This window comes from Neoarius graeffei, chromosome 12 (assembly GCF_027579695.1).
Source record: "Neoarius graeffei isolate fNeoGra1 chromosome 12, fNeoGra1.pri, whole genome shotgun sequence".
NCBI classification, from domain to species: Eukaryota; Metazoa; Chordata; class Actinopteri; order Siluriformes; family Ariidae; genus Neoarius; species Neoarius graeffei.
The window spans coordinates 73,891,285-73,917,809 of record NC_083580.1 but is presented as its reverse complement, the minus strand read 5'-3'; the positions used below and the strand labels follow the sequence as shown (position 1 = coordinate 73,917,809).

At 42.9% G+C, this 26,525-nt stretch overlaps 1 protein-coding gene across 5 annotated transcripts in view; it reads right to left on the bottom strand.

Moving 5' to 3' along the window:
- The window catches only part of ndst1b (N-deacetylase/N-sulfotransferase (heparan glucosaminyl) 1b), a 177,232-nt gene that overhangs the window by 33,056 nt on the left and 117,651 nt on the right, over positions 1 to 26,525 (bottom strand). For all 5 annotated transcript variants that reach the window (XM_060936389.1, XM_060936391.1, XM_060936390.1 and 2 more), the window contains exons 5-7: positions 7,294 to 7,381; positions 1,399 to 1,553; positions 826 to 1,011 (exon numbers count right to left, since the gene is read on the bottom strand). In XM_060936389.1, coding sequence (XP_060792372.1) covers positions 826 to 1,011; positions 1,399 to 1,553; positions 7,294 to 7,381 — 429 coding nt within the window. The remainder of the gene's footprint in view (positions 1 to 825; positions 1,012 to 1,398; positions 1,554 to 7,293; positions 7,382 to 26,525) is intronic.

Below are 26,525 nucleotides of genomic sequence, written 5' to 3'. Positions count from 1 at the left end.
CAGTGCTTTTCTTTCAAAAATAAGGACATTTCAAAGTGACCCCAAACTTTTGAACGGTAGTGTACTGTGAGTAGAGAAAAACAAAATGGCGGAGCGTGTTGCTGAACCAACAGAGGGCGAAATAAAAACTGAATTGAAAAAAAAAATGGCAACAAAAATATTTGATGGTACGAACTCCCCCCCAAGAATTATCACATTTTTCACACATTGCTCCTGTTATTTCACCGGCGTGTTTACATTCTAAGCGGAAATTATTTTGTCGGACGTTTTGTATGAAGTTTTCATTTATCAAATTTGCAAAAAGAATAAAAAACAAAAAAAGTGATCTGTTTCTTAAAATCCAGTGAATGTGGATAAAATAAAAGAGTTATTCCATTCAATCTTGGTGCTACGTGCCTCATCGGCCATCAGCTCATGTACGACTCGATTTTGTGGAATAACAAATATGATATGAGTCACCTGAAGTCACTGAACGATGAACTCATAGCTAATGGTGCATCTCTCAACCAAGGGATCTTTGGAAAGGGGAATAAAAGCGAGCTAAATACACACAGTCGAACCGCGGTTGCTGCTAACAAGTGCAGGGGAGACAATCCTGGGGGCGGCGCGTAATCACTCTGGACAGCATTTAATTGGATGAACACAAGACGAGTACAGAATAAGTTTCTCTAGAAGTGAAGAACGACGAAATTACAAGGTAAATATCTGCAAAGCTATTTTACACAACCGTTCAGGAGCTATTAGTCTGGATGAGGTTTGTGTGATGGTGTAACTGGGTAGTACGGAGGCGTGTGGAGGTCTGTGTGGGCAGGAATGTGCTCTTACACTGATGCCGCTGTGGATGAAGCCCCTGCGGAAGCGTGCAGGTTTGAGATGAGGATATTCCTCAGTGCTGGTCACCTTGATGCCCCAGACCTTCTTCCAGGCCTCGTAGAGCTGCATGTGAATGGGATAGACGCCCGAGTGGTGCGGAGCCACTGCATAACCCATGTTTGTGGGGATGCCATGTTCCTGAGAGGAGAGAAGACGGCCGAGAAGACGTACGGACAGATGAGGAGTGTTTATTAGAGATCTCACAGTGACGAACATGTGCACATATTCGCGTCCTTTATGGACATTCTAAGAAGCAAGCCCTAAAATTACAATAAGAATCAAGATTTTCTGTTCTAATTAAAAAAAAAAAAAGTTTGGTTTTTAAAAACAAATGTTACAAGTAAGAAAAAAACAAAAAATACAAGGTTACAATCTTAAAATAGGATAAAAGAAAAAGGTTAAAATGAAGAACAACAACAGATGTTCATTTGATCAAAGAAGGTGTCATGTACGCTGTGAAAGAAGGGAGGGAGGAGGGAAAAAAAAGCAAGCCATACAATGAAGGGTTCTTATTTTGAGCTTCACCTCTGCAAACTTGCGGTTGAGCAGCATCTGTTCAGCCAGCACGGACTGGTTGTGGAAGAGATGAGGCTGCATGTGGCTCCACATGTGCGGAAACCACCAGAATTCCTTACTGTAGGAGAGGAGCAGGTCATCTCCCAGATCTTCCTCATCAGTGCCTGAGGAAGAAGAAACACGTGTGCATACACACACACACACACACACACGGTTTCAGTGGTTTCCATTCAAGTGAGTTTTGTTTAAAAAAAAAAAAAGGGGGTGGGGTGGGGTGGTTTTGTCTGTTTATTGGAGAGCTCACGATGACGAAAATGTGCGCACATGTCCTTTACAGACGTTGTAAGAAGCAAGCCTGACAGCAAGTATCAAGATTTTGTGTTCTAATAATAAATAATGCCATATTCAATAAATAAATAAATAAATAGTTTGGTTTAAAAAAAAAAAAAGTTACAAGTAATACAAAACAAAACGAACACCACAAAACGTTTACCGGAAATGTTTAGTTGCAGTTATTGCTGCACAAGGGGGTCACACCAGATACTGAAAGCAAAGGTTCACATACTTTTGCCACTCACAGATATGTAATATTGGATCATTTTCCTCAATAAATAAATGACCGGGTATAATATTTTTGTCTCATTTGTTTAACTGGGTTCTCTTTATCTACTTTTAGGACTTGTGTGTGTGTGTGTGTGTGTGTGTATATACACAGTGGTGCTTGGAAGTTTGTGAACCCTTTAGAATTTTCTATCTTTCTGCATAAATATGACCTAAAACATCATCAGATTTTCACACAAGTCCTAAAAGTAGATAAAGAGAACCCAGTTAAACAAATGAGGCAAAAATATTATACTTGGTCATTTATTTATTGAGGAAAATGATCCAATATTACATATCTGAGAGTGGCAAAAGTATGTGAACCTTTGCTTTCAGTATCTGGTGTGACCCCCTTGTGCAGCAATAACTGCAACTAAACGTTTGCGGTAACTGTTGATCAGTCCTGCACACCGGCTTGGAGGAATTTTAGCCCGTTCCTCCGTACAGAACAGCTTCAACTCTGGGATGTTGGTGGGTTTCCTCACATGAACTGCTCGCTTCAGGTCCTTCCACAACATTTCGATTGGATTAAGGTCAGGACTTTGACTTGGCCAGTCCAAAATATTAACTTTATTCTTCTATAACCATTCTTTGGTAGAACAACTTGTGTGCTTAGGGTCGTTGTCTTGCTGCATGACCCACCTTCTCTTGAGATTCAGTTCATGGACAGATGTCCTGACATTTTCCTTTAGAATTCGCTGGTATAATTCAGAATGCTTTGTTCCATCAATGATGGCAAGCCGTCCTGGCCCAGATGCAGCAAAACAGGCTCAAACCATGATACTACCACCACCATGTTTCACAGATGGGATAAGGTTCTTATGCTGGAATGCAGTGTCTTTCCTTTCTCCAAACATAACGCTTCTCATTTAAACCAAAAATTTTTATTTTGGTCTCATCTGTCCACAGAAGCTTTTTCCAATAGCCTTCTGGCTTGTCCACGTGATCTTTAGCAAACTGCAGATGAGCAGCAATGTTCTTTTTGGAGAGCAGTGGCTTTCTCCTTGCAACCCTGCCATGCACACCATTGTTGTTCAGTGTTCTCCTGATGGTGGACTCATGAACATTAACATTAGCCAATGTGAGAGAGGCCTTCAGTTGCTTAGAAGTTACCCTGGAGTCCTTTGAGACCTCGCCGACTATTACGGTACACGCCTTGCTCTTGGAGTGATCTTTGCTGGTCGACCACTCCTGGAGAGGGTAACAATGGTCTTGAATTTCCTCCATTTGTACACAATCAATCTGACTATGGATTGGTGGAGTCCAAACTCTTTTGAGATGGTTTTGTAACCTTTTCCAGCCTGATGAGCATCAACAACGCTTTTTCTGAGGTCCTCAGAAATCTCCTTTGTTCGGGCCGTGATACACTTCCACAAACGTGTTGTGAAGATCAGACTTTGATAGATCCCTGTTCTTTAAATAAAACAGGGTGCCCACTCACACCTGATTGTCATCCCATTGACTGAAAACACCTGACTCTAATTTCACCTTCAAATTAACTACTAATCCTAGAGGTTCACATACTTTTGCCACTCACAGATGTGTCATATTGGATCATTTTCCTCAATAAATAAATGACCAAGTATAATATTTTTGTCTCATGTGTTTAACTGGGTTCTCTTTATCTACTTTTAGGACTTGTGTGAAAATCTGATGTTTTAGGTCATATGTATGCAGAAATATAGAAAATTCTAAAGGGTTCACAAGGGAGGGAATGAATGAATGAATGAATGAATGAAATCAAGCCATGGGCTCATGATTGGAGAAACAGCTTTGAGACCAAAAGGTTGCTGATTCAAGTCCCTGGACCAGCAGGAATGGCTGAAGTGCCCTTGAGCAAGGCACCGAACCCCTAATTGCTCCCCAGGCTGCTCTGGGTATGTTGTACGTCGCTCTGGATAAGAGCATCTGCTAAATGCCTGGAATGTAATGGAATGTAACGGACAAAAAAAGTACCATCTTAATATTAAACGTAGACGCTTATAAGTTGCAAGTGTTTTTAATAATGTATTATTCTCAGTATTTATTATCCATCGACTGGACCATACTAGTAAAATCCTTAGAGTTAACGAGGTCCCACTTTGTTCAGAAGATCTGAGAAATTCATACACAACATGGATAATAGTAATGTCGACACCTAACCATCACACCCATCAGTCAGCTGGAAGCACAGAATTGTCTACAATTTCTTTCACTGGAACTAAGCGGCCCAAACCTGTTCCAGCACGACAGTGCCCCTGTGCATAAAGCAAGCTCCATGAAGACATGTTTTCCCAAGGCTGGTGTAGAACACCACAAGTGGTCTACACAGAGCTCCGACCTCAACCCGTCTGGGATGAACTGGAACGCTGACTGCCTGCCCCCATCAGTGGCTGATCTCACTCATGCTCTTGTAGCTGAATGAACACACAGCCACACTCCAAAATCTAGTGGAAAACCTCATCTCATCTCATTATCTCTAGCCGCTTTATCCTGTCCTACCGGGTCGCAAGCAAGCTGGAGCCTATCCCAGCTGACTACGGGCGAAAGGCGGGGTACACCCTGGACAAGTCGCCAGGTCATCACAGGGCTGACAGACACAGACAACCATTCACACTCACATTCACACCTACGGTCAATTTAGAGTCACCAGTTAACCTAACCTGCATGTCTTTGGACTGTGGGGGAAACCGGAGCACCCGGAGGAAACCCACGCGGACACGGGGAGAACATGCAAACTCCACACAGAAAGGCCCTCGCCGGCCACGGGGCTCGAACCCGGACCTTCTTGCTGTGAGGCGACAGCGCTAACCACTACACCACCGTGCCACCCTAGTGGAAAACCTTCCCAGAATAATTCACAGTTATTCCATGAGCTGATATGAGCCGTGTATGACGAGATTTAGTGGAATAACTGTTTTATTCTACCCACATTCACTGGATTTTGAGAAACAGAGCATTTGTGGGTTTATTTTTTGCAAATTCAAGAAATTAAAACTTTATACCGTACAAAACGTCTGACAAAATTTCGGCTGAGGATGTAAACAAACCAGTGAAATGACAGGAGCAAATTTGTGAAAAATGCTACAATAATTCTTTTTTTTGGGGGAGAGAGAGAGAGAGAGAGAGAGAATGTTCTCATCAAATACTTTTTCGAGTAGAGTTTTTATTTCGCCCTCGGTTGGTTCAGCAACATGCGCCGCCATTTTGTTTTTCTCTGCTCACGGTAGATGAGCTGATATCCTAGTCGCAGAGTAGCCAATCAGAGCGCACGACTGCTCATATCCAGTGAATGTGGATCGAATAACGGAGATTATTTTTCGAGCAAAGGGGGAACTATATCTGAAATGGGATGCTCAACAAGCATCAACATAAGGGGTGTTCACACCTATGATTCTATGATGATCCATGAGAGGATAAATACTTGATACTCCCTATTAGACAGACAGAACTGAGGATGCCTTTCGGACGAGAGGCGAAACGTCTTCAAGACTTTTCAAGCAAGTCCAGTTGCTCTCTTCTACCAACCACAGATTACTATGTACCTGGATGACTGAGTATCTTCACAGATATGTTTCTACGCACTTTGGGATGAGTTCCCTTTGACTGGTGCGGGAGTACGAGAGGACTTCCAGAAAACTGGCAGACATCTTAGCCAGAGAGGATCGTTCATTTTTGTCAACCTGGAATGACCATCACTGAACAGAGGTGGGGTCTAAGACATCTATCAGCCACCTACAATGCAGCCATCAGCATTCTGATTCGGATTCTATGATGATCCATGAGAGGATAAATACTTGATACTCCCTATTAGACAGACAGAACTGAGGCTGCCTTTTGGATGAGAGGCGAAACGTCTTCAAGATTTTCAAGCAAGTCCAGTTGCTCTCTTCTACCAACCACAGGGTGTTCACACGGCAACTTTTACTCCGGTGTAGCACTGGGTCCTGCCCCGGTAGAGCGTTCACACGGTACAAAGTTAAACCGGTGTCGCCCCTGAAAGCTGCTTAAACCGGTGCAAATCTAACCCTGCTCGGGAGGTGGTTTAAGAAATTTACTCCGGAGTAAATGCTAGTTTGCGGGGCAGCACCGATATAAAATGGGACGTCTGAACGCTACAGGGGTAGACTCGCTACGCGTGAGGAGAGTTGATTACATACGGGCATTGCGTAATTTGCATCCTGGTATTCTGCGCTTTCAAAATGACGAATATCAACAACAACAGAACTGCGTGTCTTCCAGTGTTGCCAGATTGGGCGGTTTTAAGTGCATTTTGGCGGATTTGAACATATTTTAGACTGGAAAACGTCAGCAGTATCTGGCAACACTGGTGTCTTCATCCACGTTGTTTTCCCGGCGCTTGGTGATGCCATGACAACCGGGAAAAGGAAGTACATTTTCACGCATGCGCATATTTCATTTCCGCATTATTACTATCGTATAGCACGGTCGCAAAAACTGCCATGTGAACGCAAGTGGGGCTGCACCGGTGCTAACACGCTTCTCTCTAGTAAGCAGGTTTGTGACGTGTGAACGCTCCACAAAATTTACACCGGTGTAAGATATATCGCAACAAAATACATCGGTGCAGCATCGATGCAAATATGTGCCGTGTGAACACCCCTATAGGTGAGGTGGTCTGGTCAGGTGTCCGTATACTTTTGGCTCATACAGTAAGCCTGCAAGATGCCAGCGGTTTATACAGAATGTCGTCGAGGAAGAAGGATTTGGACACAGCAGCATGTCACAGCTGGATCACAGCGTAGACAGGGATCGAACGGGAATTTATCTTCAGCTCTAGAAAATAACGAGATGTGTTTACTTGACCGTGAAGTACAGCATGTTAAAGGACAGAGTCTTGTAATTTCATGCGACAATCAACATCGTCTTTGGATGTTGTTAAGATTTGCTGAGGCAGAAGACAGTAGATAATGAACACTCCTCTGCAGGCCAGAGCTCCGTATATTCAATTGGTCACTAAAACCAGATGAAACGTGGAGAGAAAAAAAAAAAAAAAAAGACAGGAAAGTTTATGATCTAGTAAAAGATGATTGTCTTGACTTGATGTTCAAGACGAAGCAAAACTTTCACGACAGCAGGCTGCTGCAAAAGGTGACCTCATTATATAATGCTGCCTTTTTTTTTTTTTAATCACAAAATGGCCATTTAATGGAAATGAGCTGCTATCAGAAATTCAACATTTTCATTTTACTGCTTGGACGATGCAGATAAAGTCCATGGAAACTTGGCTATAGTGGCCAAATTACAGAACATTAATCCTTATTTATAGTGAAGGCCATTAGGAGCTGAGATGACTGATCTTACCAGCATGAAAGAATTTTCCAGAGAAGCCCAAGTTGAAGGTGAAGTTGGGTACATGAGTTCGGAGCTCGTTCTGCACCTCCAGTAGGGCCTGAAGGATAAATGAGAAAAAGATTTACAAATCATCATCGAACACGTACAGACTCCCAGAACCCTAAAGAAGATAAACACACACATTTGCAATCGAGCCTCTTTTATCAGGGTGGTCTCGTATATGACTGTCAAACCACGAGCTTACAAAACGGCCCAAATCCAGATGCAGGCGTGCAGCATATTGAGCGCACAGCCGTTTGAGAAAACTGGATTTCGTGTACATTTTCATGTACTTCGCTGTGCAGGCACACATCACTGTCATCATTATCTTGTGTCAGCAGCAAGTCAACAGCAGCCAACTCCGAAGGGGGAAAAAAAAAAACGGCAGTAATGGCTGCACAAGCATAAGGCTAGACATCTGGCTTTTCCCCCTTCTCACCCTAATCATTAACAGCTGACAAGCTGTCAGTAAACCTCTGGATTAAAATAAAATCATCTCGGAGGTTCAAGCCTTGCGATTTTCAATGCGCGGTTCTAAAAAGTAGACGGAGGCTGGGGTTCCGTCAAGGGTCCATGATGTGTTACAGTGATGGAACACACCCTGATATCAAATTCGCTGTATTTATGACGGAGTGATTACCCGATTCGACTGGCCTCTTAAACTTAAAGGGTTTATTCATCCAAACCTCAGGAACACAAAAACAAGTACATCAACTTAAGCCCAACATGTTCAAGAATGAAAAGCTCTATGGATCCAATAAAAAGCCAGACGAATACAGTGTGCCTAATCTTTGAAGAGTTGGATCATGTTCAGGAAAGAAATCTGTACTCAATCTGGCTTTGGTATTTATTTTACAGTTAAAAGGATCGCTGGCTGCCAAACATTTCAACAAGCAAAAAAATTTCTAGGAAACAATGGACTTTGACAGAAGATTTGAACTCAAATTGAGCAAAAAGGCTTGTAAGCGTCGTGCACATTACATGATTTATAACGCCGAGGTCACAGTCGCTAACTAATTCTGGTGCTTCAAGACGAGGGTAGTTCTTCAGGAACGGAATGATATTCACAGCAAAACCTTTTTTTTTTTTTTTTAAAGTTGTGGTATTCAAGATAACGGCATTAAAAAAATAAAAAATAAAATTTCACACTGTATCGGGTATCTTTCGACCCTAATGCCTCGGTCACAACCGGCCGTACGTGCTCCTACGGCCGGTCTACGTGCAAAAAACGCAAGAAACGCACGGAGGGCATGCGTGTGACGTGCTGATTTTTGAGCCGTAGAGGTTCTTTGTCATGCCAAACAAACTCTACGGGCGCTTACGTTTTTTTCAGGTTGCAAGACAAACTTACAGCCAACGTGCATCTTTCTCCACGAACGAACGAACGAACAACAACAAAAAAAAAACGCAGCGATTTGGGAAACGCCAAAAATCGCACGGCCAAAAAAAAAAAAAAATCGTACGTCCGGTTGTGACCTAGGCTTAAGAAAGCACAGCCAATTTTTCTGTTTAACTCTGAACGCAGAATCTTTTACAAGGAAAGGAAACTTTCATTTCTTAGAATTCAAAATCAACCATGTGTCCGAAATCGCTCCCGACTCACTATATGGCGAGGACGCCATTTTGTAGTGCTGTCCGAAACCTTAGTGAGGATTATTTCCACCCTATATAGTGCACTCAAAGTATCTCACAATGCATCACGAAAAGTAGTGTACAACCGATAGTCACGAACCAAAGCATCATGCATTGCAGTCGCTCTGAAGGAAATCAAATTAAAAGTCTCAAATGTGATTTAATAAAAGGCAGCGGGAAAGAAGAAAGTATTCAGCCTTGATTTGAAAGAACTGAAAGATGCAGGGACTTTGTATCGATTAATGTGGGAAATGCGCTCAGTATAATATGGATTTATTACTTTGAAAACCAACCAGCCGACTGATCTGGCACGTTTTAATTGCGCGACGGTAATGGCGTAAACACCAGCATGACGGACTAGTGTCCGAAAGCGTTTTTTCATTTTACCAATGAGCTCGCTATATAGTCCTGGCCTATACTGGGAGTACTGAACGAGTTCGGACACAGGGCAAGATTTCTCTGAAGCGACACTGCTATATAATTGGGGTGATGAAATATGGTTTTCAGTCCATTTTGCTTTAGATTCCATACTTTAGCAATAATCACTGAGCTGACAAGTTACGGCAAGCTTAATAATCTCATAATTTTGACACCTCTGCTGAAGAATTGCCCACTACTTGCTACACACCTCTGCAGCGTCCATGTTTCTGCAACTCGTAACAATTTTTTTCAGTCAGTTTGCAGAAAAACAGCCCATTTTTTAAAAATCCAAGAGGAAACCTAATTCATTTTCGGTCATGAGCAGCAGATTCCTGAATCCAGTTCATCGTCGATCTACAGCAGGGCTTTTCCCCAGGGAAAAAAAAAAATAAATAAATAATAATAATTTTATATATATATATATATATATATATATATATATATATATATATATATATATATATATATATCTCAGAGCGGTGATACTGATGTGGAGCCCAGTCCAGCTGCTAGCGGGGTCCGGGGACATGCTTCCCTGGAAACTTTTTTAAATTAAAGACTTCAAATTGCGCATTCTGGTGGCATCTCGGGCTGATTTAGGCGCCACTCAACATTATTACATTTGCTGGGTTTTTTACCTCATCAAATATGCAACGCGCAAAATTAGATTTGAAATGAAAACACTTGGTTGCACGCATCTTCATTTTCCAATTCCAGGATGCCAGGGACAGAATCGAGATCAAATCACGCAACAGCGCCATCTAGCGACCAGCACCTAGAACATGGTTTTATGTGTGGTTACGAATGGCAGTCAGTGCACGCAGCGAAACCCTTTATATTCACTTCTGGGTTGAGTACCAGGATAGTCTAGATCTATATATTACAACATCTTCCTACTTCTGTAGTTATTACTCGTTTTCAGAGGCGAATAGGAGATATTTAAGTGCGGGAAGTACTCTGCATTGTTCAGTTTGTGGTATCGATTTTTTTTGTTTGGTGTGAAAGTGACAGCACGGCGCGGACGTCGCACAGCGTAGCACCACGTATCCGCGCTTTGGGGAAAGCCCTGTATGGTACCCGTCAAAAGTTTTTTCTTTATTTTTATTCATTAAAAGTCACTTCATGTCTTGAAGTAATGATGGATGTTTCTCTATACTTAGTCTTGATGTAATATTATATAGATTACTACAGTTGTGGCAAGCAGTAACAGCTTGAGCCCGTCTTGCGAAGAGAGTCTGGGACAACACCATGCTCACGACCAACACCAAAATGAGAGTGTATCAGGCCTGTGTGCTGAGCACTCTCCTCTATGGAAGCGAAGCATGGACCCTCTACTCCCGCCAAGAAGGCAGACTGAACGCCTTCTACATGCGCTGTTCTCAGAAGACTTCTGGGCATCACCTGGCAGGACCGTGTCAACAACACCGATTTCCTGGCCAAGGCAGGGATGCCCTAGCCTGGGCCCGCCCATCCTAAGCGTGATGCAACATGAGGGCCTGTTGCGAGCTTAGTCTGGCCAGGCAAGCTATCTACAGCTCTTCCAAGCTCCCGAAAAATCGGGAGCCAATCAACTTTGAGCACCTTCAACGGCCCTGGGTAGAGGCGTGTTCAAGGCACTGACATAGTAGAACTGCGACCGGAAGCCATAGATTGTTTACAGAATCTATGCCGGAAGCGCTTCATTCACGCTTCCGCATCTATTACGCATAGATGCTGTATTGAAAGCATTCAACGGGAAGTTCTCATTGGAAACGGAGCAAAGAGCAGCCCTGGAGGTATTTATTGAAAGGAAGGACGTTTTCGCCTTGCTCCCGACCGGCTTCGGTAAGAGTTTAATCTACCAGTTAGCCCCGTCGCATCGCATACGTCAGAGGAAAGAGTGATGTGATTGGTTTAAGGCTAGGTCACGTCAGCCGCATGGACGACGGCCGCATCCCAAAGGACGTGCGGTATGGTGAGCTGGCCACAGGCTCCAGACCCAGGGCTTGACATTAGCACTTGCCCGATGGCCTGGCGGTGTTTTTTTACGTCTTTCGGGCCAGTTCGGGCCACTAAATTTGGCCCAACAGTGGCCTGGGCGGGCCAGTACGTTTTCGGTACAAATTAAGTTTTATTACTCATATTTTACCCAGAATTGTGAAGAAATTGTTCGTAAAATGCACCTTTTCGATACGAGGTCTGCCATCTTTGTTTTCGTCACGCTCCGCTCTGCGGCAGGAGTGTGCCATCTTCGTGCATCTTCGGAGATGTTCGGTGCTGTTCGGAAGCGTCATTTTGGCGGGAAAATAGCATCTTGTAGACGAAGACGGTTGCGGCAAGGAGACCATCAGAACGGTGAAATTCAAATAGACATATGTTCAAACTCCACGCTCCCCAACCTGGCCAAAGGCCAGGTAAACAGTTTAAATACGATCGTGCATAAATTAACTATCGGGTGTTAACGAACGGCTTCATTTTGAACTCGGCAGCCAATCAGAGCGCGCAACGTCACGCTCGGTTTACATCTCTCCAAATCGTAAAACAGCATTTCAACACGCGCTTTAGCTTCAGATGGTGTAAAATCGTTCAGACTTTGTATATTAATATCAAAATTTCAGGATACACTGCCAAGAAATATGGCTACACGTGTATCAACTTTTAGTGATTAAAGAATGAAGTATAAATGTTGGTTGCTATGACTGAAATAGAAGAACAGATAAAATAATGTGGTAAATTAGATCTGATCCTATATATTATATTATTCAAATATCCAAAAATGATGAAATCTATCAAAATTGAGGTATTTCACCTGACGTCACAGGGTCACGTGACGCCCCGGTGTCCGCCATTTTGAAGGTCAAGCTAGCTAACGTCAACAACATAGTAGCTAGTATGTTACTGTAGCAATGTTTACGTTCAGTCATTTGGATGACTGTTAAAACCTTTCAGTCTCAAGTTTTTCCTTTACTGTATTTACTAGTTTACTGTAATTATGATCCGGCAGCTATTTACATCGGATCCAGTGTAAATAGCTGCCGGAGCGCGCTCTGGCTTGCTCCCCCTCAAATTAAGCAGTGCACTCCGGCTTGCTCCCGGAGTGCTCCGGCCGAGGTTCTGGAGTGCACTCCGGCAGCTATTTACACTGGATCCGGTGTAAATAGCTGCTGGATCATAATTACAGTAAACTAGTAAATACAGTAAAGGAAAAACTTGAGACTGAAAGGTTTTAACAGTCATCCAAATGACTGAACATAAACATTGCTACAGTAACATACTAGCTACTATGTTGTTGACATTAGCTGGTGCTAACAGCTAGCTGCTAGTACACTGCTACAACTACACCGACCCTAATAATACAGTTCTTGGTCATTGCCTGGTAACAGCAAATTTATAACGGGCCATGTCTCAACAGACTAAGAAGTTATTTCAATGCCATTTAATAACATTTTGTTTATCCTGAGGACCGAAAGTAAATGAAAATGTGAACAAACCTTAGCTGTAATAAGATGGCGACCACCGGCTCCAGGGACGACCCGCTGATGTAGGCATGTTACCCAGCCTGACACAAAATATTTGTAGGCATCCAAACTCTTATACGCTTTCAGATCAATACCTGTGTATGGCGATGGGTTTTTAACGACATGGGTATACAGATCATGTGGGCCGAAGTCAGGTAAAGACGAGGGCTTCGTGTACTTCCGTACGTCAGTGAACAATCCTGGTGGAAGCAGGTAAACGTCGTTCTCTAAGCCTGCTAACCTCAATTTTTGCAAATACCTCTCCCTCTGCTCGCCCTGTAAATGCCCTACGTCGCTGGATAGTGAAGGTGTTTTCTGCATCTCGCTCCTTTTTCTTTTATGTTTTTCGTTTGTCGCCTTCCTCGCATTCAAACTGATTCGAGCTGTGACGTCCAAAATGGTAGCCTAACGATGCATCACATGACTTGGTCACGTGGGTGAAAAACCTCAATAGCCAAACTAGGTCTACATTAGTTCATTACAACAAAAATAACTATTCTGACCCTCTCTGGTACAACCAGACCATGCTAAACCCAGTATACCCCCAGTTGCTAGGCTATCTGCTGTTGCCATGGCAACAGTTTATGCAAATGAGCTGAATTTGCAAAAATGTACTACTAGTTCCCCCAAGGGCATATCCTGAAAATTTGGAGTTTATCTCTTGTCTTATTAAAAAAATACAACATTTCACCCCGTTTTGGCTCACCTGAGCATACCTGTTAATTAGCTAATTAACAGGTAATTAGGGTTATAAATCACCCCTGAGCAGGTAAGGCTTTGCAAAAATCTCACTAGATTATTCCCCAAAGTCCACCCTTTCAGGAAATGTATGGTTTGTCAATGATTCTCATGATATTTTATTAATTAAGAAATAAAACTTCTTCATGGGCAATAAAAATGCCCATTTAAATCCAGCATGATGAGGGTTAGTATGCCACCCTCACCTTTCATCCAGACTTGGGACTGGCCTGTGTGTCTCTTGTGGCTATTATATAAAGGTGTGTATAAAAAGTTAATTGTAATTCTATTTCTATAAGAATATCTACAGTGGTGAGAATTCAATATCTACAATGTTGAGAATATATGAGCCGAAGTTGAAACCATGACAAAAAAGGAAAACGTGTCTCCATCACACAGGGTGGGTTACAGGCAAAGCTTATTCTATAAACAAGTTAACTGCATGGTGAGGCAAAACTTAGCTTATTCTAAAACTTATACAAACAATTGTTAATGTAAAACAGTAATCAACAGCATGTGTTAAACGAACAGAGAACAAGAACAAAGGAAATTTTTAAATGCAACTAAGAAATTGATAGAACAAGAAACGCAAACAATAAAATATCAATGTGAACAAACAATAAAGATATAATAATGTTAGCAAAATATGAATAATCTTTTCATTAATTTCACCTTAAAATGCACCAGAATGCACGAATATGAATTGAAAAATCAAAATTTTCCAGGGGAGGGCCCCCGGACCCCCCTCTTTGTGCAAGCGCTTGCAGCGGCTGCCTGTGGCAGCCGTGGTTCGAGTACTGTGCGCATTCGGGCCACCACATTTTCCATTTGGGCCAGTAACTTTTCAATTCCACTGGCCCAATGGGCCACCAGTGGTAAATGCTTAATGTCTAGGCCTGAGACCCACAGGACGACTCGCACTACGCTACAAGGACGTGTGCAAGCGCGACCTAAGGGCAGGCGACTTCAACCCTGTAGACCTGGAGACGGCGGCCTCAGACCGCGCCGGCTGGCGGTCCACCACCAAGGCCGTCGTTGGGGAAGCCGAGGAAAGGAGAGAGACCCGGTGGGGGGAGAGGAGGCTCCGACGACAGCAGAGACTGCAGACGGCATCAACAGACACCCGACCAAGCAACTTCACCTGCAGCAACCGTAAAAGACCGTGCGGCTCACGCATCGGCCTATACAGTCATACCAGGCGCTGCAACTCGACAACTGATGGATGACCCCTGGCACAGATCACCATGATCTTTCGAGATCGAAGGAGCCAACAACAACAACAGTTGTGGTGTTGAATAGGGCTATTTACTAGGGCTGTGCGATATATCGAATATACTCGATATATCTCCGAAAATTCAAAACTGTCCCTCAGGCAGTAACGCGAGAGGCTGCCCAAGGGTAAAAAAAAAAAAAAAAAATCACGTCACGCACTTGCCAACCAATCCCAGGCAACATCTCGGTGCTGAAAGGAACTTGCGGGAAGATTTTCTAGTTTCGGTTTACAGCGCTGACTCAGTTCGTGCAATCGCTGGTGCTGCATAGGCTACCGTGTAAACCCTGTCAATTTCAGCAACAAATTAAAAATGGAAGCAGATGAATCAGTTCCTAAAAGAACTAGGAAGGGGTCAGTCATCTGGCATTTTTTTGGATATCGCGAGGAGGACGTGGAACAGCAAATGCCAGTTTGTAAAGTGTGCAAAAAAACTCATCACGAAACGCAGCAGCACTACAAATGTGTTCCATCAGCTGAAAACTCACCCGGTACAGTATGAAGAGTCTCTGAAACTCCGAACTACTTGCCCACGAGCCAAACCCCCCCCCAAGCTAAACAAATGACCATAGCGGCTTCGCCTCGTTCTGCATTGTATTGCCCCTTTGTTGCAATTTTCAAGATTGTTTGTGCTACATCTTTGTTGAATAAAAACGGTCTTATTTCAATTCAATTGTGATTAATCACCAACATGAAATTTTAAAATGTGTTGTTGAAAACCACCTGTAAAGTTAACCAAGAATGTTATTTAATCTGCACGGATTGTAGTGAAAAGAGTAAAAGTTAGATTTCACGGGGTCCTTCAGAGGAGATTGCAATATATCGTATATCGTGAAATGGAGGAAAATGTATCGGGATATTCATTTTTTGCCCCATATCGCACAGCCCTACTATTTACTGTATATTATTATTATTATTATTAACTGCTTGGTCTCAAACGCATTAAGGCGGCAAGAAACTCGTCCACTGATTAGCTTTTGACGAGACACGCTTGCTAATTGAAAAGCATTCCAGGTGACTACTTCATGAAGCTGGTTAAGATGACGCTAATAGTGTGCGACGCGTCATCAACGTAAACATTGACTACTTTGCGGAATATAAAATAAACATTTTGTTGAACATTTTTGTTTACCACATAATTCCATGTGTTATTTCATAGTTTTGATGTCTTAAGTATTGCTCCACAATGTAGAAAATACAGGAAAAAAAAAAAAAAACCACCTACAGTGGGGCAAAAAAGTATTTAGCCAGTCATCAATTGTGCAAGTTCTCCCACTTAAAAAGATGAGAGAGGCCTGTAATTTTCAGCATAGGTATACCTCAACTATGAGAGACAGAATGAGAAAAAAAAAATCCAGAAAATCACATTGTCTGATTTTTAAAGAATTTATTTGCAAATTATGGTGGAAAATAAGTATTTGGTCAATAACAAAAGTTCATCTCAGTACTTTGTTATATACCCTTTGTTGGCAATGACAGAGGTCAAACATTTTCTCTAAGTCTTCACAAGGTTTTCACACACTGTTGCTGGTATTTTGGCCCATTCCTCCATGCAGATCTCCTCTAGAGCAGTGATGTTTTGGGGCTGTTGCTGGGCAACACGGACTTTCAACTCCCTCCAAAGATTTTCTATGGGGTTGAGATCTGGAGACTGGCTAGGCCACTCCAGGACCTTGAAATGCTTCTTACGAAGCCACTCCATTGCCCGGGCGGTGTGTTTGGGATCATTGTCATGCTCAAAGACCCAGCCACGTTTCATCTTCAATGCCCTTGCTGATGGAAGGAGGTTTTCACTCAAAATCTCACGATACATGGCCCCATTCATTCTTTCCTTTACACGGATCAGTCGTCCTGGTCCCTTTGCAGAAAAACAGCCCCAAAGCATGATGTTTCCACCCCCATGCTTCACAGTAGGTATGGTGTTCTTTGGATGCAACTCAGCATTCTTTTTCCTCCAAACACGACAAGTTGAGTTTTTACCAAAAAGTTCTATTTTGGTTTCATCTGACCATCTGACATTCTCCCAATCCTCTTCTGGATCATTCAAATGCTCTCTAGCAAACTTCAGATGGGCCTGGACATGTACTGGCTTAAGCAGGGGGACACGTCTGGCACTGCAGGATTTGAGTCCCTGACGGCGTAGTGTGTTACTGATGGTAGCCTTTGTTACTTTGGTCCCAGCTCTCTGCAGGTCATTCACTAGGTCCCCCCGTGTGGTTCTGGGATTTTTGCTCACCGTTCTTGTGATCATTTTGACCCCACGGGGTGAGATCTTGCGTGGAGCCCCAGATCGAGGGAGATTATCAGTGGTCTTATATATGTCTTCCATTTTCTAATAATTGCTCCCACAGTTGATTTCTTCACACCAAGCTGCTTACCTATTGCAGATTCAGTCTTCCCAGCCTGGTGCAGGTCTACAATTTTGTTTCTGGTGTCCTTTGACAGCTCTTTGGTCTTGGCCATAGTGGAGTTTGGAGTGTGACTGTTTGAGGTTGTGGACAGGTGTCTTTTATACTGATAACGAGTTCAAACAGGTGCCATTAATACAGGTAACGAAAGGAGGACAGAGGAGCCTCAAAGAATTTGTTACAGGTCTGTGAGAGCCAGAAATCTTGCTTGTTTGTAGGTGACCAAATACTTATTTTACCGAGGAATTTACCAATTAATTCATTAAAAATCCTACAATGTGATTTCCTGGATTCTTTCCCCCCAATCTGTCTCTCATAGTTGAAGTGTACCTATGATGAAAATTACAGGCCCCTCTCATCTTTTTAAGTGGGAGAACTTGCACAATTGATGACTGACTAAATACTTTTTTGCCCCACTGTATGAATGAGTAAAGTAGGGGTGTACAAACTTTTGACTGGTACTGTATTAGTGTCGGACAGACAGGGCAAAATGGAAGTCCAACAATATTGCTTGTATACGAAATTGGTTGATATGTCGGACCCAAACGGTTAAGAAAGATTTAAAAAAAAAAAAAAAACGACATGCAGTTTAAAATAAAAGGCGCTTTTTTTTGCATTATAGTTCCAGTTCTCTTTGCAGAACAGACAGCCCTCACTGCCGACATCTTTTCAGCCAACATTTTCTCTTAATTCTCTTTTTTTTTCCCCCTTTGTCCACGTATAAACGTCACATGACGGACAGCTGTCAGGTTCGTTTTCATAATAAAACAGGATTTAGGGCTCTCGTATGCATCAAAGATTGTGTCGCGTGCGAGCGCTCATACTCTCGCGTCCTGATTGTGGTCAATTCAAGTTATGCAGTGTGAGCAGAGAAGATGAATTTATACTTTTAAAATTTACTTTTTAAAAAAACAAAACAACCCACACACTGTCAATCACAAGCGCGAGGCATCATGCCGACTGATTGATGTTTTTAACATCTCCAGCCAAACAGGAAATCTTTGATTACGCCTGCTTTGTTTTCCCTTTCATCTCGTAGCATTTCTTTCAAAAGCTGGGAACAGGATTGAGGGTGGAGAAAAAGAAACGCACATCGAACCAAGGAGTCATCAAGCGAAAGGATTTGGATCTGGAGACGGCAGCTAACTAGCGGGAGCGGCGACAGCAACACAGGGCCTGTCACTTGACGAAGCGGCTGATCGATGGCGATGCTGGGTGAGCTCTCCACATCTTGTGGTTGCTCTTTCTTCGCTTCTTTTTAAGCAGAAAACAGACTCGTGCTCCTGCCGCCTGGCTGTCTCCCAGGCTTCAGCTTTTTCCCCCCGTCTCCATCCATATTTCTCTCTGAACATTTTTATCATTCTCCCCTGTGTATCCATCTCTATTTGTGTATGCAGCAGGATCAGAGCCAGAAGGCCATGAAAGAGAGTGAAAGAAAGAGACAGAAATGAAGAGAGTGAGTAAGAGAGAGGAGGAAGTGAAGGAAAACAGACACATGGCCACAAAAGGCAAGGAATGTAGGTAGACTCAAGGACATCTCTAATTTTTTTCTTCTTTTCGGGAGATACAGTGTGATGATGTCATATGGTCTTCACACTACAGCGAAGAGCTTCGAGCCTTTTTTCTTTTTCACACCACCTCTTCAGCTCGATAAGCACGCACGCGGCACACCGGCCTCCTTAACCGTCGAGTCAAATAACTTAACAAAACTTTTGCGAGCAGAAAGTCGCATTCATAATAAATATAAAAACATAGTGGATGTTAATCACGTGCATCGCTGTTTACAAATCTGTCGAATAAATTGTCAGGCGCTCTGCTCAAAATAATCCAGGGTTCTTAACCCTTGCGTTCTGAGAACAATTCAGACCATGTCAAGACGCACCTATAGGGGTGTTCACACGGCAACTTTTACTCCGGTGTAGCACCGGGGCTGCCCCGGTAGAGCGTTCACACGGTACAAAGTTATACTGGTGTAGCCCCTGAAAGCTGCTTAAACCGGTGCAAATCTAACCCTGCTCGGGAGGTGGTTTAAGAAATTTACTCCGGAGTAAATGCTAGTTTGCGGGGCAGCACCGATATAAAATGGGACGTCTGAACGCTACAGGGGTAGACTCGCTACGCGTGAGGAGAGTTAATTACATACGGGCATTGCATAATTTGCATCCTGGTATTTTGCGCTTCCAAAATGGCGAATATCAACAACAGAACTGTGTGTCTTCCAGTGTTGCCAGATTGGGTGGTTTTAAGTGCATTTTGGCGGATTTGAACATATTTTGGGCTGGAAAACGTCAGCAGTATCTGGCAACACTGGTGTCTTCATCCACGTTGTTTTCCCGGCGCTTGGTGATGCCATGACAACCGGGAAAAGGAAGTACATTTTCACGCATGCGCATATTTCATTTCCGCATTATTACTATCGTATAGCACGGTCGCAAAAACTGCCATGTGAACGCAAGTGGGGCTGCACCGGTGCTAACACGCTTCTCTCTAGTAAGCAGGTTTGTGACGTGTGAACGCTCCACAAAATTTACACCGGTGTAAGATATATCGCAACAAAATACATCGGTGCAGCATCGATGCAAATATGTGCCGTGTGAACACCCCTTATGTTGATGCTCGTTGAACATCCCATTTCTAAAAATCATCTCCGGGGGCGTCGTGGCTCGGGTGGATGAGGTGCCGTGCTGTGGGTCCGGGGACCCGGGTTCGATTCCGGCCCGAGGTCATTTCCCGATCCCTCCCCGTCTCTCTCTCCCACTCGTTTCCTGTCTCTACACTGTCCTATCCAATGATGGAGGTGAAAAAAGCCCAAAGAAATATCTTAAAAAAAAAAAAAAAAAAAAACTCCATTATTCTACCCATCGCAAATCGGGCGCTCTGATTGGCTACTCTACTACTAGGATATCAGCTCATATACCGTGACGAGAGAAAAACAAAGTGGCGGCGCGTGTTGCTGAGCCAACCGAGGACGAAATAAAAACTACTCGCAAACAAACCCACCCCTCACAAAAAGGCAGCAAAATATGGAATTTTACCATATTCCAAAATATGGAATATGGTATTTGATGGTAAGAACATATCTTGCATTCTTCATCTTTAACCCTTTGGTGACTGACCCCTTGAAAATGGTTCCTCCAGGAACGATGACGTTTCAGTTGTCAAGACAACGGAAAAACTAAAATACAAAACAGAAAGATGCGTCACAATGCTCTTGTGCACAAAACAAAATGCTCTTGTATTTTAGTTTTTCCGTTGTCTTGACAACTGAAACGTCATCGTTCCTGGAGGAACGATTTTCAAGGGGTCAGTCACCAAAGGGTATTAAGCGTTGAATTTTTTTTTTTAAGACTGGTTCAAAAGCTCAGAGAAGTTTGAAAATGACCGAACTGAAATGTTTAAATGTTTAAAGCTATTCTATACCTCGGCATGACAGCAAAACGGCTCTTTCTACAAAACAAAAAAAACAAAACATGAAAGTCAGTTCTGAGGGTTTTTAAGAAGGGCACCGAAGCGGAAATGATTTTGTCGGATATTTTGTATGAATTTTTATTTATCGAATTTGCAAAAAATACAAATGCTCCGTTTCTCAAAATCCAGTGACCGTGGATATAATAAGACCATTATTCCACTCAATCTCGTCATACATAATAATAATAATAATAATAATTTCAATTGATAATGGCGCCTTTCTCAAAACCCAAGGTTGCTTTACAATTATAGGGAAGGGGGAAAAAAAAAAAAGTCCACCAAATAGAGGTCAGGATGTCATTCCAATGGTGTAGCAGCCACAGTCTCACCAAAAGGCGCACGAAAACAAGTCCTACACTGCCAGCACGACACTGCCGGGCAACGTCACTCAGAACTCCGCGCCATGGATCCACAAAGCGAGCACAGAAGCACCGCCATGCAGAGTGCCGGTATGTCCCAAACCGTCTGCACAGCCGCCACGACGCCACCGAGCAACATCGCTCGGAACATCACGCCAAGCACCAAAGCACAGAGCGCTGGGCAACCACGATGTTAAAATGAGCAACGAGCTCGCTGCAGTCCATAGCGAGGAGCACAGGCATCACCCACAGCGAACCAAGGCCTGGAGGGAACCGACGCCCAAAACTGGGTCCCGAGCTACACCACAACCGGCGGACAAAACACTCCAAAAAAAAAAAAGAGAAAATAAAATAAAAAGCTCCGGTGAGAAGCGGCAGCCAGAATGCGCACAACGTACTCTCAACCGGAAATGGAGTGACTTACTGTATAGCCAACTCGGTGCTACGCACCTCATCGGTTATCAGCTCATGTACGACTTGATTTCTTGGAATAACTGTTAATTGTCCTTTATCATCATTACACATATACTATACGGCTAAAAGAAAAAAAAAAAAAAAACCCACAACACACCGCATTCCAAATTTGCTCCTCGTTTGCTATTATAATAAGGCCATTATTAAAAAATTTTCTGTTTCCGGTCCACCGGCCGGGTGAGTGCCGTTTGTGCGGTTGAAATTTTTTTTTTTAACGCCGGTTTTTCGACATTTTTTTCGGGTTCGTAAATCTAAAATCGAACTTGACATTTACACAGTCCCAGAGCTTTCCACTAAGGCTCATACTAGCCAGCCGGGGGGGAGTAAACACAAAAACTCCTGTGCACGCAGTTCCCAGGATTAAATGTATTTTCCACAGACCATTTATTTATTCACTTTACTCAAATACAAAGTAAAATGGCAGTAAATCATCTTTCTTTTCTTGCGTATTGCATCATGAGGCGTTCCTGGCTTGTAAATCTCTTATTTTCGGTGCATGACACATTCACACAGCTGAGCATGCTATAAATTAACAACGACAACGGTCTGCATTGGGGCTACACAATTAAACACTCAGCCAACATTTCTCCATTTGTGTATGAAAATACACTCCAACCACTCAGTTTGGTTTCATTTACAACCAACGGTGTCTTTTGATGCCAGCACGCAATTGAACGAGAGAAGACTGGTTTACCGGAGACACAATAAGCGTCATCTCTGCTTCTGTTCCCTCCGACACACTACTGCCTCCGCCGAGTGCGCGCGCACTCTGAACCGAATCAGCTCTGCGCATGCGCCGTGCGGCACAAAAAAATGGCAGCCGCCATGAAGGAAGCAGATCCGGAGTTTTCAAACATTTGCTTAAGTGTGAAATCGCAAAATGGCATTCTAGCGAACAACAAAATAGTAAAGATTTAGAAAAACAAATCATTCAGTGATCATTTTAATAGTGTAATTTCATCCGAACTCGGCCTAACGCTCGATTTAGAACTACAAAAAGTCAGTGTGTCGGACATTTTAAGTACCTTTGTAAAAGTTTTGCAAATGTTGCAGTCAGCATTTAAAATGCTAATTTAAAGTTTTTGTACAAGTTTCAGTTGATTAAACGGTCATATTTTATTAAATGTGTCTGCTTTTGTAATAAAAAAAGTACTGAAAGAAAAAGCAAACACAGAATTGCGATTTCTTATCCATCCATATAAAAAAATAAATAATAATTAAAAAAAAAAAAACCCTCCCTTCCGACTGAAAATTTTTTTGCTCACCCGGTGGACAGGAAACGGATTTTTTTTTTTTAAAGGATGGCCTAAGCTCCACTCTTCGCTCCTGGGAAGGCTTTCCGCGAGATTTTGGCGTTTGGTTGTAGGGATGTGCGTTCATTCAGAGCATTCAAGAACTCAAGCATTGACGCGAGGTCAAGTAAAGAGGCCTGGGATGCAGACAGCGTTCCAAGTTCACCCCAAACGTATACAGTGGGGTTGAGTTCAATCAGGGCTCTGTGCAGGAAACTTGAGATCTTCCACTCCAACCTTGGCAAACCATGTCTTCATGGAGCTTGCTTTGTGCACAGGAGCATCGTCATGCTGGAACAGGTTTGGGAGCCTCGGTTCAAGTGAAGGGAAATCTCCAGCATACAAAGCATCCTGTAGAACTGTCTCATTTCGGGTATAAACATCTTGAAGTATCGCGATAGGATTCTTCGATCATATCGCCCACCCGTAGTTTAAAAACCGATTCAGAAACTTGGACATGAAATGAAGCGTGTACGGTACTTGAGTACACTTCTCTTCTTTAATCTGACCTACTTCCAAGAGAAACAGCACATTCAGGTGGGGATAAAGGAAGGCAAAATTGGACTTGTGAAAACAAAACATGTCAGATCCTGATGCTCGTCTGCAACCGATCGATCGTTGAGGAGGGCTTACTTCCAGAACACCCACGTTCAAGGAGATGGTTACAATCCTTCCAGTGTTGCTGCTGGCTCTCCGTTGCGGCTGTGACTGATGTGTGAACTGACTCGGCGTTTTTCTGCTTGTGGAAACATGACACGACTGGCTTTATTTTCTATCAGGAGCGCTCATTGTTTGGAAACAAATGTTATTACACTTTCGTGGAAGATTACTGACAAAGAAGTATCACTGGAATGATTAACAAAGCTGAATTGTGCACGTGACCAGGAACATGAACCAACAAGGGGTTGTTAAAAAAAAATAACCATTTTTTCCCCCAAATCGGATTCTAAACTTCTATACTTTTCGTCGTCTTTAAATTCTACACTTCTCTAGACATTTCAGACCGACGCAAGATTCCGATTACTCGCCAGTGTCGTAGTCGAGTCACTAAACCTCGAGTCCGAGAACAAGACTCCACCCGCACCGTTTGACGGTGTCTGTTGCTGCCTTTATATGTGAAAGCGTCTCTGCTGCAGTGTCGGACTAACGTTCCTGCTCGACTGCCCCGTTTTAGTTAACAGGCTACAGATAAAGCTTGTTCATCACTCAGCAAGCCCCGCCCACTATCAACAGGGCAAATAACGAGAGAGGGTTAACACTAGCTAAGCAAGCAAGCCCCACCCACTATCAACTGATCAACGAACATAGCGTGTCACTTCCTTCTCTGGGTGGAGTCTTGCCAAATGGCGATTGAAGTTCGAGGTTGTCCCCGTCGTCTCCTCGATAGTTCTTCTACATATGGAACACGTACTGTACAGAGCAGTGCATTTTTCCCCACTGCACGAGAAGTCTGTAGAAGCAAAGCGGACGATCCTAGCGGCGTTCTCTCCAGGCATTTTAGCGCCATTAATGTTCGTTTGTTCCTGAACATGACGTATAAACAGGTGAATGTGCATTCTCTTGCACAGAATTAGTATAAAAATTAAAATGTAGCTACAAACAAATATCTTATGCCAAATTATTATGGCATGTTACAAAAAAAAAAAAAAGAAAAAATCCGAGTCCTCGTCTCGAATTTACGAGTCTGAATGCAGTTAATACACGAGTCCGAGTCATCAGTGCTCAAGTCGAGTCACGAGTCCTTAAAATTAGGGCACGAGTCGGACTCGAGTACTACAAATCTGATGACTTCCAAATCATGATTTTCTTGCCTTGTGGAGATTTATACATCAATATTTGATTGATGAAAGGATCACTTCATGCTAGCAATTAATTTTATTCAGCTTTTTTTTTTTTAACGAGAATCATCATCTTCGTTCATTTTCAGTTAGTGCTTTAACCTGGTAAGGGTGGATCTGGAGCCTTTCCTGGGAACACTGGCAGCAAGGCGGGAGGAATTCATTCCAGATGGGACGCCAGTCGATTGCCCCCCCCCAAAAAAAAAACGACCACGCAACTAATCAGTAATTACTACTAGTAGCAAAATAAACATACATACAACGGCATAACTATTACAAGTTTACTCCTGCATGGTCCCAGAACCCCCATCTTCACTTTTGTGCAATTATAAAAGTCTGCAATAAATACCACAGTGAGACACACCCATTAAAGGAGAACTGAAGGCAAATTCTTTAAATCATCAAAATTCTATTTCATTTTATTAAATATCGGAATGCATTTTTGATCGCTATCGTGTCACTGCTATAGCAAGTTATGAGTGTTTGAAATACGCTCTGTAATATATCAGTCCGTATGTCAAAGCGATGGCCGTAAACGAGATTCGTTGAGACCTGTGCGAGACATCGTAGGACGGAAGTAAAGCGTACAGCGGAAATCAAAGTCACCGACATCTGCCGACGTTGTCAAAAGACGCGCGCGCCCTCTTTCGAACGCTGACGTGATCAAGCCGGAAATTTTGTTTGTTTTGATAGCGATCAGGAAAGTTTGAAAAAAAAGTCGGCAGTAATCGTCATTTAAACTCGTTTTTGTGCAATATTTCATTTTGGAAAAAAACAAACCGTTTTCAAAATGGCGGCGCTGACGCCTGGCTGATGCTTCACGTTTTGAAGTCTCGCACAAGTCTCGTGAAGATTGCGCGGATAAGCGACGCCTTCCGTGGACCAAACGAACTAAATTCAACACGGCTAAAAACCGAACAGTATAATATTTAATTGCGATTAGTTGCCAATACGAGTCACGATACAGGGTTCTCACCAGGATTTTTTTTTAGCGTAATGGGTTATGGCGAGGGAGCGTAGCGACCGAGCGGGGGGATGGTGCGGAGATTTTGAAAAATCATGCCCAAAATTGGCCATATTTGACGTTCCTGGAGGGGATAAATTGCATTTTTTATGTTGTATATCCTTGATGGAAAATTGTTACATCTTTGGATCTTGGCAATGTGTTACCTACTGTTGTATTTCACTGAACTACAAAGGGTGTTGTCAAAAGATATGTAAACTCAGACACAACCAAAGAGATAATGAATGTTTTATTGTATTAAGAAATTAAGAAATGCCTGAGCACATAAAAATAAAAAAAAAAACAAATTGCATTTTCATTCAGGCATAACATACACCCAGCCCCCTTAATAAATAATTAATATATAATCTAAAACTATTAAATGACATTTAATCTCCTCCTAGCCATTCCCTCCATCCTCTGCCCGTTTATCTGCTACCTCCTTTCCTCTGCCTCCTATGTCCTTTCCTTCATCTCCTCCAACCTCTCTTGTGCCTGTCTCCTTATAGAAATATAACGATGGATGGCATGCAGGCAGATTACCAGTGTGTTAATGTTAGCCACAGTGGGATCCAGTAAATTAGCGCTAATCATCCGATACGTGCGCCCTGTCATATTGCTAAACCTGCTTACAAAGTAGACGTTTTCATTCATCAAAGGGCTTTGGGTTAAGTTTTCAAGCGTGATGGAAAACCTGTAGAAGTGGTGCACTTACATTTCTAACTGTGAAGAAAGAGCGAATGTCTCTTTTTTTGCGAGGGGGTCCGTCATCCATTGTCATTCACCGAAGTCCAGTTCAAGAG